The 18876-nt window shown below is 45.7% G+C and overlaps 1 protein-coding gene across 1 annotated transcript; it reads left to right on the top strand.

Moving 5' to 3' along the window:
* Window positions 1-3247: 3247 nt before the first annotated feature.
* Window positions 3248-9991, top strand: LOC131349161 (uncharacterized). Its single transcript, XM_058384578.1, has 3 exons — window positions 3248-3251; window positions 3878-3932; window positions 6114-9991. Exons 1-3 carry the CDS (start codon window positions 3248-3250, stop codon window positions 9868-9870), a joined length of 3816 nt encoding a protein of 1271 aa, XP_058240561.1. The 3' UTR covers window positions 9871-9991.
* Window positions 9992-18876: the final 8885 nt, after the last annotated feature.

Raw genomic sequence — 18876 nt, 5'->3', positions numbered from 1 at the left:
ACTGAACCAGTTGTGTAGACCTTTTTCGGGCTGATGTCACGATTAAGACACACCGAAATCACTGAATTTGTGGAAGTGAAATAACACACACTGAAATGTCCTGTCAATTATTAAAGGTTAATCAATTTATTTTTAAAAATATGAATATTTAATACTGAAATTTTAAACAATGCAATTTTTTGTCTCCACTTGAAAAATTCACAGATTAATTATGCAACCATGTTGAATTGCAGAACCTTAAAATGCAAGCACTGTTAATACGATGGATTTTTTTTTCAGTTACTGCTATTTAGCACCTTTTTTGCTTCAAATACATTTGTCGCTATTTTACTTCCGTAAGAATGTTTGCTGTTAATTCCAAGTTTTTCATTTTTAATGTGGCTGTTCATGAGAACTCTCAGTATAAGCTTCAAAGAGATGTCTATGTGGTGTATTATTATTTTTACTAGTTTAGAGGACATTTCTAATTTTGCATTTTTTTCTGTGTACAATGTCTTTATTTAGAACTTTAAGCTACTACAATATAATTAGGTGTAGGTAACTGTAGTACAAGAATGTCATTATACAAAAATGTTTACAGCACTATCTATGCACATGGCAATTAATCTTGAACCTTTAGTCAGAAATAAAAAAAAAACGACTGATGTCTGCTCATGCATCTACCACTCAGTTATCATGCGGATAGTGCATGCTAAACAGCTCGACCAATCAATTTGTATATTTTCAGCAATGTGAACCTACAGGTTTTGAGAGAAACCTAAAAGCTGGGAACTTGGGTGTGTCCAGACTGGTTTGGCAGTCTTTAATTTGTGCTGAAGCAGTCTGGTCTCATCTAGTCATCTCACATTCCTGCTCAGATCATTAAAAGGCATGATATCCTGTGAACCATAACACCTGGTTATTGTCACAGAAAAACAAAAAGGTATATATACAGTATCTCACAGAAGTGAGTACACCCCTTACATTTTTGTAAATATTTTATTATATCTTTTCATGTGACAACACTGAAGAAATGCCCCTCTGCTACAATGTAGTGAGTGTCCAGCCTGTATAACAGTATAAATTTACTGTCCCCTCAAAATAACTCAACACACAGCCATTAATGTCTAAACCGCTGGCAACAAAAGTGACTACACAGTGTCAATATTTTGTGTGGCCACCATTATTTTCCAGCACTGCCTTAACCCTCTTGGGCACCTGTTGTTTTTTTGGCAATTCCTTGCAAAATAGGAAGTTTTCTCCTATGGCGTCTCCATCCACAAAAAGCACATTGGCCAAGAGTTGAGAATGTCCACTAATATCCGTAGACTCATCAAGTGGCAATGCAAATTTCTCACTGATGCATATCTTTTCCAAAAAAAAAAACACTTTTGATGTCTACAGACATGTCATCAACACATCTGGCAATTGTGTTATCTGAGAGAGGCACTTTAGCTATTTCTGCATCAGGACAGATCATCTCGTTGACAATGGCTTTGCAGGCATTTAATATAAATGACTCTGCCACATTGTGTGGCTTTTTTGATTTGGCTACAAGTTCAGCTACTAGGCAGCTAGCTTTAAGAGCTCTCATTCACTTTTGTATTTTTTTTAATTTTTTTATTAAAGTTGCCTGTTTCGTAGTGTATTCATGCAAATGTACAAAATACTGTAATCTGTGTTCTTGTTTTGAAGTGAAGGGTGTTTCATTTGGAGATGTCGTTTAAGCTTGCTGGGGACCATGGCACTGTTGATAACCTAAACTCTGAGGGGAGGAGCACCAGGTTCCTTTAAATTGGTGTCTCTCGACTATAGATTTAGGCCCCTGCTCTGATACCACTAGTTAAAGATATGAACTTCACTGATAAGTAAACAAACTGATATAAATATATGTCAAAGGGGATTTATTTATAAAACAAAAAAACAAATAAAGTATGTAGTGATACATATATATATATATATATAAGTAGATCAGATGCACAATTGTACACACTCCCTAACTCAAAGGGTAAATTCACAGCGCACTATTAACTGCCAAATCTCACTAAATACACTGTGCACGGATATAACCAAAATTATAAAGTCCCACAGGGAATATTTCTCAAAAAGAGTGAATAAGGTAACATCTTGCACTGTCTTTGGAACTGTAATTGATAACACAATTTCAATAAACAGACTATAAACAACGTGGGCCCACTCACACAAACACACTCACACACACTCACACACACACACACACACACTCACCTCTCCCGACAAACACGAACTCGGCACACTCCACCCCGAACAGCCGTCTGTCCCACGAGGCCGGAGGAACTGGGTGCGCTATCCGGTGCCATCGCGTACAGTCCCGCAATGTCAGAGGACCTCTGAGTGCTTCCGGTGACTCAAAAAGGTCTATCTGATTTCGTCGTTCTGTCCCACGACGAATAATGAACACCGCGCTAGCAGTAAACAGTGCAGTATAGTCCGGCCACTAATGAAAACCGATATCACTGGCTTTCAACAGGTCTCAAAGTTTTCCACCCGTGAACCGTTTATCTACAAATAGTTAACCCACAGCCTGCGTCAACTATGATACTTAAACACAAAAAAAATACTATAAACAAAATAACTCTTTTATAATAACATAAAAAAACAGTCTTTTGACTGTTGTGTTTGTGACGCATGAGTTTAGGTATAGAGAAATTCAACTCTTTTGGATGTCTTCATGTGAGTACTAGGGAGCAATATATCTCTTCAGTGTGTTTACATCCAATTCAAATGAAGGGAAATGCTACTAGCTAAACTACGGTTTAATCCTGTAACTGAGATAATATTCAGTTAACTGAGATAACAATCAGTTTTACTCAAGTGTTACCTTTAATGGTTCAAAACAGAAATAGAGTAATAAATAACCCTAATAAATAAATGCACTTACATCAGCCTTTATTAAGACAGAGCTGGCAGGACCAAGAATGACTACTAATTAACTGCTCAGTTGTATAAAATAGATAAATGTAAGTTGCTCTGGATAAGACTGCCTGCCAAATGCCATAAATGTACATAGACATGCATTGTCTCTCTGTGCCATGGTCTTCTTGAACAATTAAGTCCCAGGCTCTGCACTGTGTCCTTCTAGCCACTATAAACTATGCAACTACAGTGTGAGTGAATTTTTTAAATCTCATTTATCATGCAGGAATCATCAGTTGTTAAAAAATGTGGTTTTTCAGGTTGAAATAACAAGCACCTCAGCTGTGATTGGTTCCCAGGCCCTTTTGACATCATGGGTTTGACATAAGTACGTATGGTACATACATTGTTACTCTGGTTAAATATCCTATTTACACTTTGTCACTACCACTGGGCAGAGAACGCTCCACATCTGCTACCTGAAGACACCTGAGGTGAGTAATGACTTTATTTTCTCCCTAGTCACATTATGTAGAATATCTATGACATTATGTAGAATCACCAGCCTGAAAGATGATTATGAAGTGTATCAGTCTCTTATAGACAATTTAAATATTAAGATGTTCACTGAATTTTTATACTGTGTACATGATGTAGTATTTAAATAATATAAACAATGTTTTAAAATATACAAAATACATGATAATAAAATAGAAATGTATAATTGTGTTAATTATATAATTATTAGTGGTATATAATCAAATATAAATAAACGTAATCAATTAAATAAAAATTTGCTATACATTCAAAATAATCTTTCTTTTCTTTAATATTATGTGGCGTTGGCACTGCCTAAACTGGTGGTTGATATTCTGCGTTCACTAAGTTTATTTATTGTAAACTAGGATTAGAATATCAACTGTTTCTTCACTGATATTTACTCTATTTTGCTTACCTAATTGATTTTTAAGTAAAATGTGTATAAATATGTCTTAATTTCTAGGTTATAAACAACACAATGGACTGGCGGGTTATACTGGCTATTTTTTGTCTGATTGGTAAGTGTTCTCTATTTCTACATATTTATTCCCCGAAAGTCTAAATTCCATCTCAATTTTTGCAGGCACTTACAATGGATTTAAAAGTCTCCCTTTAAAAGCATGTTTTCGTGATGTAAAAAAATTAAACCAAACTAAATCATGTCATAATTTTTCAACACTCAAGTAAAAATTACAATGTAAAAAAAATCAAGTGAAAAACAATTGTGTGTTGCTTTTGTTCAGCCAGAACTGAGGCTTTTATCAAGATAGAGGAAATAATGAATAGCTACAAATATCAGTTGATTTTAATACAAAACCTTTACCTTGGCTATAAGCGTGTAAAAGCATACATTCAAATAAACACAGGAATGGCTTAAACAAAAAATCACTGTTTATTAATAAGCTAGCCAGAGACCAGACCTGAATATGTGGGGTGACCTGAGATAGGCTGTATGCAGGAGATGCACTTACAGTTGATGGATCTAGACAGTTAAAATATGTATATATAATGCCAAGTCAAGCTATGACAAGATAGACCCCAAAAGACTAAGTGGTGTAATAAAATCAAAAACTAAAAGTCAAAAGCTTTTTAAAAAGTTTGTTTGTTTTTCACTTGTGTGTAGAATCTTTATACGGATTATACATTACTTACTCAAAAATAATGCACTGAGTCAATAAATCTGCTGCTTCATGGAAAGGTGTAGCTTATATGTGAATTACTCTACAGAAAGCTCTACAGAGCATTCTGCTACAGAGATCTTAATATGTGTTTCCTGGATTGGACCAATGCAGAACTCAGATTTGTGACCTTTATTTTAACACACTAGACTATTTTAATATCACCCTTCATGGTAATTAATGTAAATAGTATTACAGATTATGAAAGTTTTGTCTATATTATAGCAAATTACTCAGAAATATCAATAAAAGTCAATAAATGCTGTCAGTAATTCAGTCGCACCACAGACTTGTCAAAATTGTACAATCTGCTACTGCTTGTAACATTTATCTTCACTGGTCATTTATAATGGTAGAGTATGTTAAGTGGTTGGTCTTTTGTCACAAAGGGGTTATCATTTCACTTGAGCTGCATATCTATGCTTAAGTATGTCGCAACACTAAATGCCTGACTTGTCAGTTAAGGTCTGTGTACATGTTGGTGAAAGAGAAAACATGGAGTCATTATTTAAACCACATAGTAGTGAAAAGCTCACTGTGGCCTAATTGGATCTGTACACAAACCAGTTCACCAATATTATTCTGTTTCCATATACACACTTTATGATCAAATGTTTGTGTAGCCTTAACAATCACACCAATATGTGTGTGCTGAACATCTCATTTCTGATTTATTCACCTTTGACTATACTATTAGGCTTTCAATTAGATGTTGGATTTGAGTTCATTCTGCTACAAGAGCTTTATTGAGGTCAGACACTAAAGGCTGAGGAGGCCTGGGTCAAAGTTGGGCTTAATTTGGAAGTACAATTATGTGCATAACATTTGTACAGTGTGAGCAAAATCTGAAAGGCTGGGATTAAAATAAAATAAAATTATATTATTATATTTGCTAATCCTCCTAATTTTATCCAATTATCACCAAATTTGGCATATCTCATTTGCGGAGTAAACCTCTCAATCCGGTTTGCCCTAATCTGATAAGCAAAGCCACCAAACAGGAAGTGATGCTGTAACAAACTGCATACAGGCAACTTCTCCAAATTTTATCCAAAATCACCAAGTCCGACTCACATCATCTTAAAACCTGTTTGAACAACACTTATCAAAGGAACTTTTATACTCAAAACAGTTCTCCTGTATTGTATTAGCAAATACAAAAAGAAGAATCTGAAGGTACCTTATCATCTACATGTATCAAAACTTGATATGTATCTTCAGGACCACACCCTGAATGAACCCAATAACTGTAATACCTTTATTTTTTCCTTATATCAATTGAAGACTTTGTGCCAAATTCACAGATCTATTTCAAATATTCTGTTCTTGCAATCAACAAAAACTGTTTTTTAAGTAGTTAGACTGAACATTTGAAAATAGTAACATTACTATTTCTACTACATCTGTAGAAAGCAAACAACAGATCTTTTAAAATAAAGAAAATTTAAAGAAATTATATACGAAAAAGAGAATGCACTATTTGCAATAAATTCTACTGTTACTTCTGTTTGCATAAATTAGTGATCCCATACGCAAGTGGGCAGTCCTCAAACAATTCGACAGAGAGCACATCCACAAACAACTCGACGACCAACAGTTCTACCCCGAGCACATCCACAAACAACTCGACGACCAACAGTTCTACCCCGAGCACATCCACAAACAGCTCAACGACAAACACTTCGACAGAAAATACGTCCACAAACAACTCGACGACAAACACTTCCACCCCGAGCACGTCCACAAACAGCTCGACGACAAACACTTCGACAGAGACTACGTCCACAAACAGCTCGACGACAAACACTTCGACAGAGATTACATCCACAAACAACGCGACGACAAACACTTCCACACCGAGTACTTCTACAAACAGCTCGACGACAAACACTTCCACCCCGAGCACATCCACAAACAGCTCGACCACAAACACTTCGACAGAGACTACGTCCACAAACAGCTCGATGACAAACACTTCCACCCCGAGCACGTCCACAAACAGCTCGACATCAAACACTTCCACCCCGAGCACTTCTACAAACAGCTCGACGACAAACACTTCGACAGAGATTACATCCACAAACAACTCGACAACAAACACTTCCACCCCAAACACGCCCACAAACAACTCGACAACAAACACTTCCACCCCAAACACGCCCACAAACAACTCGACGACAAACACTTCCACACCGAGTACTTCTACAAACAGCTCGACGACAAACACTTCCACCCCGAGCACATCCACAAACAGCTCGACCACAAACACTTCGACAGAGACTACGTCCACAAACAGCTCGATGACAAACACTTCCACCCCGAGCACGTCCACAAACAGCTCGACATCAAACACTTCCACCCCGAGCACGTCCACAAACAACTCGACAACAAACACTTCCACCCCGAGCACTTCTACAAACAGCTCGACAACAAACACTTCCACCCCAAGCACGTCCACAAACAGCTCGACGACAAACACTTCGACAGAGATTACATCCACAAACAACTCGACAACAAACACTTCCACCCCAAACACGCCCACAAACAACTCGACAACAAACACTTCCACCCCAAACACGCCCACAAACAGCTCGACGACAAACACTTCCACCCCGAGCACATCCACAAACAGCTCGACGACAAACACTTCGACAGAGACTACGTCTACAAACAGCTCGACGACGAACACTTCCACCCCGAGCACGTCCACAAACAGCTCCACGACGAACACTTCCACCCCGAGCACGTCCACAAACGGCTCGACGACAAACACTTCCACCCCGAGCACGTCCACAAACAGCTCGACGACAAACACTTCCACCCCGAGCACGTCCACAAACAGCTCGACGACAAACACTTCCACCCCGAGCACATCCACAAACAGCTCCACAACAAATACTTCCACCCCGAGCACGTCCACAAACAGCTCCACAACAAACACTTCCACCCTGAGCACGTCCACAAACAGCTCCACAACAAACACTTCCACCCCGAGCACGTCCACAAACGGCTCGGCGACAAACACTTCCACCCCGAGCACGTCCACAAACAGCTCGACCACAGACACTTCCACCCCGAGTACTTCTACAAACAGCTCGACGACAAACACTTCCACCCCGAGCACATCCACAAACAGCTCGACCATAGACACTTCCACCCCGAGCACGTCCACAAACAGCTCGACAACAAACACTTCCTCCCCCAGCACATCCACAAACAGCTCGACCACAAACACTTCCACCCCGAGCACGTCCACAAACAGCTCGACGACAAACACTTCCACCACGAGCACGTCCACAAACAGCTCCACAACAAACACTTCCACTCCGATCACGTCCACAAACAGCTCCACAACAAACACTTCCACCCCGAGCACATCCACAAACAGCTCGACCACAAACACTTCCACCCCGAGTACTTCTACAAACGGCTCGACGACAAACACTTCCACCCCGAGTACTTCTACAAACAGCTCAACAACAAACACTTCCACCCCGAGTACTTCTACAAACGGCTCGACGACAAACACATCCACCCCGAGCACGTCCACAAACAGCTCCACGACAAACACATCCACCCCGAGCACATCCACAAACAGCTCAACAACAAACACCTCCACCCCGAGCATGTCCACAAACAGCTCAACAACAAACACTTCCACCCCGAGCATGTCCACAAACAGCTCGACCACAAACACTTCCACCCCGAGTACTTCTACAAACAGCTCGACGACAAACACTTCCACCCTGAGTACTTCAACAAACAGCTCAACAACAAACACTTCCACCCCGAGTACGACCACAAACAGCTCGACCACAAACACTTCCACCCCGAGTACGTCCACAAACAGCTCGACCACAAACACTTCCACCCCGAGTACTTCTACAAACGGCTCGACGACAAACACATCCACCCCGAGCACGTCCACAAACGGCTCGGCGACAAACACTTCCACCCCGAGCACGTCCACAAACAGCTCGACCACAGACACTTCCACCCCGAGTACTTCTACAAACAGCTCGACGACAAACACTTCCACCCCGAGCACGTCCACAAACAGCTCGACCATAAACACTTCCACCCCGAGCACGTCCACAAACAGCTCGACAACAAACACTTCCTCCCCCAGCACATCCACAAACAGCTCGACCACAAACACTTCCACCCCGAGCACGTCCACAAACAGCTCAACGACAAACACTTCCACCACGAGCACGTCCACAAACAGCTCCACAACAAACACTTCCACCCCGAGCACATCCACAAACAGCTCGACCACAAACACTTCCACCCCGAGTACTTCTACAAACAGCTCGACGACAAACACTTCCACCCCGAGTACTTCTACAAACGGCTCGACGACAAACACATCCACCCCGAGCACGTCCACAAACAGCTCCACTACAAACACATCCACCCCGAGCACGTCCACAAACAGCTCCACGACAAACACATCCACCCCGAGCACATCCACAAACAGCTCAACAACAAACACTTCCACCCCGAGCATGTCCACAAACAGCTCAACAACAAACACTTCCACCCCGAGCATGTCCACAAACAGCTCGACCACAAACACTTCCACCCCGAGTACTTCTACAAACAGCTCGACGACAAACACTTCCACCCTGAGTACTTCAACAAACAGCTCAACAACAAACACTTCCACCCCGAGTACGTCCACAAACAGCTCGACCACAAACACTTCCACCCCGAGTACTTCTACAAACGGCTCGACGACAAACACATCCACCCCGAGCACGTCCACAAACAGCTCGATGACAAACACTTCCACCCCGAGCACGTCCACAAACAGCTCCACGACAAACATATCCACCCCGAGCACGTCCGCAAACAGCTCCACGACAAACACATCCACCCCGAGCACGTCCACAAACAGCTCGACGACAAACACTTCCACGCCGAGCACGTCCACAAACAGCTCGACGACAAACACTTCCACCCCGAGCACGTCCACAAACAGCTCGACCACAAACACTTCCACGCCGAGCACGTCCACAAACAGCTCCACGACGAACACTTCCACCCCGAGCACATCCACAAACGGCTCGACGACAAACACTTCCACCCCGAGCACGTCCACAAACGGCTCGACGACAAACACTTCCACCCCGAGCACGTCCACAAACAGCTCCACGACGAACACTTCCACCCCGAGCACATCCACAAACAGCTCGACGACAAACACTTCCACCCCGAGCACATCCACAAACAGCTCGACGACAAACACTTCCACCCCGAGCACGTCCACAAATAGCTCGACGACAAACACATCCACCCCGAGCATGTCCACAAACAGCTCGACGACAAACACTTCCACCCCGAGCACGTCCACAAACAGCTCGACGACAAACACTTCCACCCCGAGCACGTCCACAAACAGCTCGACGACAAACACTTCCACCCCGAGCACGTCCACAAACAGCTCGACCACAAACACTTCCACCCCGAGCACGTCCACAAACAGTTCAACGACAAACACTTCCACCCCGAGCACGTCCACAAACAGCTCGACCACAAACACTTCCACGCCGAGCACGTCCACAAACAGCTCGACGACAAACACTTCCACCTCGAGCACGTCCACAAACGGCTCGACGACAAACACTTCCACCCCGAGCACGTCCACAAACAGCTCGACCACAAACACTTCCACGCCGAGCACGTCCACAAACAGCTCGATGACAAACACTTCCACCCCGAGTACTTCTACAAACAGCTCGACGACAAACACTTCCACCCCGAGCACGTCCACAAACAGCTCGACGACAAACACTTCCACCCCGAGTACTTCTACAAACAGCTCGACGACAAACACTTCCACCCCGAGCACGTCCACAAACAGCTCGACGACAAACACTTCCACCCCGAGCACGTCCACAAACAGCTCGACGACAAACACTTCCACCCCGAGCACGTCCACAAACAGCTCGACGACAAACACGTCCACCCCGAGTACTTCTACAAACAGCTCGACGACAAACACTTCCACCCCGAGCACGTCCACAAACAGCTCCACAACAAACACTTCCACCCCTAGTACTTCCACAAACACCTCGACGACAAACATTTCCACCCCGAGTACTTCTACAAACAGCTCGACGACAAACACTTCTACCCCGAGCACATCCACAAACAACTCGACCATAAACACTTCCACCCCGAGCACGTCCACAAACAGCTCGACAACAAACACTTCCTCCCCCAGCACATCCACAAACAGCTCGACCACAAACACTTCCACCCCGAGTACTTCTACAAACAGCTCCACGACAAACACTTCCACTCCGAGCACGTCCACAAACAGCTCGACGACAGACACTTCCACCCCGAGCACGTCCACAAACAGCTCGACCACAAACACTTCCACCCCGAGTACTTCTACAAACAGCTCGACCACAAACACTTCCACCCCGAGCACGTCCACAAACAGCTCCACGACAAACACTTCCACCCCGAGCACGTCCACAAACAGCTCCACAACAAACACATCCTCCCCGAGCACGTCCACAAACAGCTCCACGACAAACACTTCCACCCCGAGCACGTCCACAAACAGCTCCACAACAAACACATCCTCCCCGAGCACGTCCACAAACAGCTCGACGACAAACACTTCCACGCCGAGCACGTCCACAAACAGCTCGACGACAAACACTTCCTCCCCGAGCACGTCCACAAACAGCTCGACGACAAACACTTCCACCCCGAGTACTTCTACAAACAGCTCGACGACAAACACTTCCACCCCGAGCACGTCCACAAACAGCTCGACCATAAACACTTCCACCCCGAGTACTTCTACAAACAGCTCGACGACAAACACTTCCACCACGAGTACTTCTACAAACAGCTCGACGACAAACACTTCCACCCCGAGCACGTCCACAAACAGCTCGACGACAAACACTTCCACCCCGAGTACTTCTACAAACGGCTCGACGACAAACACATCCACCCCGAGCACGTCCACAAACAGCTCGACGACAAACACTTCCACCCCGAGCACGTCCACAAACAGCTCGACGACAAACACTTCCACCCCGAGCACGTCCACAAACAGCTCGACGACAAACACTTCCACCCCGAGCACGTCCACAAACAGCTCGACCACAAACACTTCCACGCCGAGCACGTCCACAAACAGCTCGACGACAAACACTTCCACCCCGAGCACGTCCACAAACAGCTCGACAACAAACACTTCCACCCCGAGCACGTCCACAAACAGCTCGACGACAAACACTTCCACCCCGAGTACTTCTACAAACAGCTCGACGACAAACACTTCCACCCCGAGCACGTCCACAAACAGCTCGACGACAAACACTTCCACCCCGAGCACGTCCACAAACAGCTCGACGACAAACACTTCCACCCCGAGCACGTCCACAAACAGCTCGACGACAAACACTTCCACCCCGAGCACGTCCACAAACAGTTCAACGACAAACACTTCCACCCCGAGCACGTCCACAAACAGCTCGACCACAAACACTTCCACGCCGAGCACGTCCACAAACAGCTCGACGACAAACACTTCCACCCCGAGCACGTCCACAAACGGCTCGACGACAAACACTTCCACCCCGAGCACGTCCACAAACAGCTCGACCACAAACACTTCCACGCCGAGCACGTCCACAAACGGCTCGATGACAAACACTTCCACCCCGAGTACTTCTACAAACAGCTCGACGACAAACACTTCCACCCCGAGCACGTCCACAAACAGCTCGACGACAAACACTTCCACCCCGAGTACTTCTACAAACAGCTCGACGACAAACACTTCCACCCCGAGCACGTCCACAAACAGCTCGACGACAAACACTTCCACCCCGAGCACGTCCACAAACAGCTCGACGACAAACATTTCCACCCCGAGCACGTCCACAAACAGCTCGACGACAAACACGTCCACCCCGAGTACTTCTACAAACAGCTCGACGACAAACACTTCCACCCCGAGCACGTCCACAAACAGCTCCACAACAAACACTTCCACCCCTAGTACTTCCACAAACACCTCGACGACAAACATTTCCACCCCGAGTACTTCTACAAACAGCTCGACGACAAACACTTCTACCCCGAGCACATCCACAAACAACTCGACCATAAACACTTCCACCCCGAGCACGTCCACAAACAGCTCGACAACAAACACTTCCTCCCCCAGCACATCCACAAACAGCTCGACCACAAACACTTCCACCCCGAGTACTTCTACAAACAGCTCCACGACAAACACTTCCACTCCGAGCACGTCCACAAACAGCTCGACGACAGACACTTCCACCCCGAGCACGTCCACAAACAGCTCGACCACAAACACTTCCACCCCGAGTACTTCTACAAACAGCTCGACCACAAACACTTCCACCCCGAGCACGTCCACAAACAGCTCCACGACAAACACTTCCACCCCGAGCACGTCCACAAACAGCTCCACAACAAACACATCCTCCCCGAGCACGTCCACAAACAGCTCCACGACAAACACTTCCACCCCGAGCACGTCCACAAACAGCTCCACAACAAACACATCCTCCCCGAGCACGTCCACAAACAGCTCGACGACAAACACTTCCACCCCGAGTACTTCTACAAACAGCTCGACGACAAACACTTCCACCCCGAGCACGTCCACAAACAGCTCGACGACAAACACTTCCACCCCGAGCACGTCCACAAACAGCTCGACGACAAACACTTCCACCCCGAGCACGTCCACAAACAGCTCGACCATAAACACTTCCACCCCGAGTACTTCTACAAACAGCTCGACGACAAACACTTCCACCACGAGTACTTCTACAAACAGCTCGACGACAAACACTTCCACCCCGAGCACGTCCACAAACAGCTCGACCATAAACACTTCCACCCCGAGCACATCCACAAACAGCTCGACGACAAACACTTCCACCCCGAGCACGTCCACAAACAGCTCGACCATAAACACTTCCACCCCGAGCACATCCACAAACAGCTCGATGACAAACACTTCCACCCCGAGCACATCCACAAACAGCTCCACGACAAACACTTCCACCCCGAGCACGTCCACAAACAGCTCGACGACAGACACTTCCACCCCGAGCACGTCCACAAACAGCTCGACCACAAACACTTCCACCCCGAGTACTTCTACAGACAGCCCGACCACAAACACTTCCACCCCGAGCACGTCCACAAACAGCTCCACGACAAACACTTCCACCCCGAGCACGTCCACAAACAGCTCCACAACAAACACATCCTCCCCGAGCACGTCCACAAACAGCTCGACGACAAACACTTCCACCCCGAGCACGTCCACAAACAGCTCGACGACAAACACTTCCACCCCGAGTACTTCTACAAACAGCTCCACGACAAACACTTCCACCCCGAGCACGTCCACAAACAGCTCAACGACAAACACTTCCACCCCGAGTACTTCTACAAACAGCTCGACGACAAACACTTCCACCCCGAGCACGTCCACAAACAGCTCGACGACAGACACTTCCACCCCGAGCACGTCCACAAACAGCTCGACGACAAACACTTCCACCCCGAGCACATCCACAAACAGCTCGACGACAGACACTTCCACCCCGAGCTCGTCCACAAACAGCTCGACGACAGACACTTCCACCCCGAGCACGTCCACAAACAGCTCGACGACAGACACTTCCACCCCGAGCACGTCCACAAACAGCTCGACGACAAACACTTCCACCCCGAGTACTTCTACAAACAATTCGACAACAAACACCGCAGTATTCATCTTGCTCTTTAGAATCAATGAAACTTTTGTTCCAGCACTGGCCAATAACACCTCTCCAGAATTTGCAGCCAAATCCACATCCATCCGAAATCAGGTATGTTTTATTCTTAATAAAATTCAAAATTTGTTTCAAACATTAAACCAAAACTAATATCTCACCACCTAAATAGTTCTTCTGCCATTGAAGACAATGTGAACGACCCACAATGGTATAAATGGTGGTATTCTGTCAGTAGGGTATAAATACTGGTCACGTATGATTCTTTTCTCATCTTTATATGAATACTCTAAAACAATCTCATTCGCCATGCAGTCCTAGTCTCTGCATTTGAGCATTTATAAGTCTCTGTATTTGACTTAATCATTAACTTTATCCATATCCAGGTCTAATAGTGACAAAAACAAATTGTCATTGTATATGAGGTCACTGATTTTATGTATATTATTTTTCCAGGTTGAACCAATTTACAGAAAAAACTTCAAAAATTTCATCCGAATGATCATTCACAGTTTCGCGTGAGAAATAATATATGAAAATATTGTTCTGAATGTTGGTTTTTCTTTAGTTCGATGATTCAGCACTTCACCCCATTTTTAACTGTGTTTGTGTTTTAGGAATGGTTCAATTGTGACAAATTCCAGCCTTCAATTTGGTTCCAATGAAACCATCCCAAATAATTCTACAGTACAAGAAATCCTTGTTAATGAGACTAAATCCAACACAAGCTTGAACATTATTTCAAGTTCTATAAATGTCACCCAGGATCCTGGTCAGTATTCACTATTAATGACAATTCATTGTAATAAATCATAAGTACTTGTAATAGATATTCTAACTGCAATTTAATCTAACACACAACAGTGACCAACAACGCTACAACAAACACGACCCCAAGCACATCCACAAACAGCTCAGAGACAAACACTTCCACCCCGAGTACTTCTACAAACAGCTCGACAACAAACACTTCCACCCCGAGCACATCCACAAATAGCTCGACGACAAACACTTCCACCCCGAGCACATCCACAAACAGCTCGACAACAAACACTTCCACCCCGAGTACTTCTACAAACAGCTCGACGACAAACACTTCCACCCCGAGCACGTCCACAAACAGTTCAACGACAAACACTTCCACCCCGAGTACTTCTACAAACAGCTCGACGACAAACACTTCCACCCCGAGTACTTCTACAAACAGCTCGACGACAAACACTTCCACCCCGAGTACGTCCACAAACAGCTCAACAACAAACACTTCCACCCCGAGTACTTCTACAAACAGCTCGACGACAAACACTTCCACCCCGAGCACGTCCACAAACAGCTCGACGACAAACACTTCCACCCCGAGCACGTCCACAAACAGCTCAACAACAAACACTTCCACCCCGAGTACTTCTACAAACAGCTCGACGACAAACACTTCCACCCCGAGCACGTCCACAAACAGCTCGACGACAAACACTTCCACCCCGAGTACTTCTATAAACAGCTCGACGACAAACACTTCCACCCCGAGTACTTCTACAAATAGCTCGGCGACAAACACTTCCACCCCGAGCACGTCCACAAACAGCTCGACGACAAACACTTCCACCCCGAGTACTTCTACAAATAGCTCGGCGACAAACACTTCCACCCCGAGTACGTCCACAAACAGCTCGACGACAAACACTTCCACCCCGAGTACTTCTACAAACAGCTCGGCGACAAACACTTCCACCCCGAGTACGTCCACAAACAGCTCGACGACAAACACTTCCACTCCGAGCACGTCCACAAACAGCTCGACGACAAACACTTCCACCCCGAGTACTTCTACAAACAGCTCGGCGACAAACACTTCCACCCCGAGTACTTCTACAAACAGCTCGGCGACAAACACTTCCACCCCGAATACTTCTACAAACAGCTCGACGACAAACACCTCCACCCCGAGTACTTCTACAAACAGCTCGACCACAAACACTTCCACCCCGAGTACTTCCACAAACAGCTCGACCACAAACACTTCCACCCCGAGTACTTCTACAAACAGCTCGACAACAAACACATCCACCCCGAGTACTTCTACAAACAGCTCGACGACAAACACCTCCACCCCGAGTACTTCTACAAACAGCTCGACCACAAACACTTCCACCCCGAGTACTTCCACAAACAGCTCGACCACAAACACTTCCACCCCGAGTACTTCTACAAACAGCTCGACGACAAACACCTCCACCCCGAGTACTTCTACAAACAGCTCGACCACAAACACTTCCACCCCGAGTACTTCCACAAACAGCTCGACAACAAACACATCCACCCCGAGTGCTTCTACAAACAGCTCAGCGACAAACACTTCCACCCCGAATACTTCTACAAACAGCTCGACGACAAACACCTCCACCCCGAGTACTTCCACAAACAGCTCGACCACAAACACTTCCACCCCGAGTACTTCTACAAACAGCTCGGCGACAAACACTTCCACCCCGAGTACTTCTACAAACAGCTCGGCGACAAACACTTCCACCCCGAGTACTTCTACAAACAGCTCCACGACAAACACTTCCACCCCGAGCACGTCCACAAACAGCTCCACGACAAACACTTCCACCCCGAGCACGTCCACAAACAGCTCCACGACAAACACTTCCACCCCGAGCACGTCCACAAACAGCTCCACGACAAACACTTCCACCCCGAGCACGTCCACAAACAGCTCCACGACAAACACTTCCACCCCGAGCACGTCCACAAACAGCTCGACGACAAACACTTCCACCCCGAGCACGTCCACAAATAGCTCGGCGACAAACACTTCCACTCCGAGCACGTCCACAAACAGCTCCGCGACAAACACTTCCACCCCGAGCACGTCCACAAACAGCTCGACGACAAACACCTCCACCCCGAGTACTTCTACAAACAGCTCGACGACAAACACTTCCACCCCGAGCACGTCCACAAACAGCTCGACGACCAACACTTCCACCCCGAGCACGTCCACAAACAGCTCCACGACAAACACTTCCACCCCGAGCACGTCCACAAACAGCTCGACGACAAACACTTCCACCCCGAGCACGTCCACAAACAGCTCGACGACAAACACTTCCACCCCGAGCACGTCCACAAACAGCTCGACGACAAACACTTCCACCCCGAGCACGTCCACAAATAGCTCGGCGACAAACACTTCCACTCCGAGCACGTCCACAAACAGCTCCACGACAAACACTTCCACCCCGAGCACGTCCACAAACAGCTCGACGACAAACACTTCCACCCCGAGCACGTCCACAAACAGCTCCACGACAAACACTTCCACCCCGAGCACGTCCACAAACAGCTCCACGACAAACACTTCCACCCCGAGTACTTCTACAAACAGCTCGACGACAAACACTTCCACCCCGAGCACGTCCACAAATAGCTCGGCGACAAACACTTCCACCCCGAGCACATCCACAAACAGCTCAACGACAAATACTTCCACCCCGAGCACATCCACAAATAGCTCGGCGACAAACACTTCCACCCCGAGCACGTCCACAAACAGCTCGACGACAAACACTTCCACCCCGAGCACGTCCACAAACAGCTCGACGACAGACACTTCCACCCCGAGCACGTCCACAAACAGCTCAACGACAAACACTTCCACCCCAAGCACATCCACAACCAGCCCTACGACAAACACCACAGTATTCATCTTGCTCTTTAGAATCAATGAAACTTTTGTTCCAGCACTGGCCAATAACACCTCTCCAGAATTTGCAGCCAAAGTCACATCCATCCGAAATCAGGTATGTTTTATTGTTAATAAAATTCATAATTTGTTTCAAACTTTAACCCAAAACTAATATCTTACCACCTAAATAGTTCTTCTGCCATTGAAGACAATGTGAAGGACCCACAATGGTATAAATGGTGGTATTCTGTCAGTAGGGTATAAATACTGGTCACGTATGATTCTTTTCTCATCTTTATATGAATACTCTAAAAAAATAATCTCATTCGCCATGCAGTCCTAGACTCTGCATTTGAGCATTAATAAGTCTCTGTATATGACAATCATTAACTTTATCCATATCCAGGTCTAATAGTGACAAAAACAAATTGTCATTGTATATGAGGTCACTGATTTTATGTATATTATTTTTCCAGGTTGAACCAATTTACAGAAAATCATTCAAAAATTTCATCCGAATGATCATTCACAGTTTCACGTGAGAAATAATATATGAAAATATTGTTCTGAATGTTGGTTTTTCTTTACTTCGATGATTCAGCACTTCACCCCATTTTTAACTGTGTTTGTGTTTTAGGAATGGTTCAATTGTGACAAATTCCAGCCTTCAATTTGGTTCCAATGAAACCATCCCAAATAATTCTACAGTACAAGAAATCCTTGTTAATGAGACTAAATCCAACTCAAGCTTGAACATTATTCCAAGTTCTATAAATGTCACCCAGGATCCTGGTCA

The sequence above is a fragment of the Hemibagrus wyckioides genome, linkage group LG29 (genome assembly GCF_019097595.1).
Source record: "Hemibagrus wyckioides isolate EC202008001 linkage group LG29, SWU_Hwy_1.0, whole genome shotgun sequence".
NCBI classification, from domain to species: Eukaryota; Metazoa; Chordata; class Actinopteri; order Siluriformes; family Bagridae; genus Hemibagrus; species Hemibagrus wyckioides.
This window is presented reverse-complemented; position numbering and strand designations above follow the sequence as displayed.

Excerpts from the sequence above, each read along its gene's own strand:
- LOC131349161 (XM_058384578.1), top strand. Across the intron at positions 3,933-6,113 it reads GGCTATTTTTTGTCTGATTG|TGATCCCATACGCAAGTGGG; the intron begins GTAAGTGTTCTC and ends TGCATAAATTAG.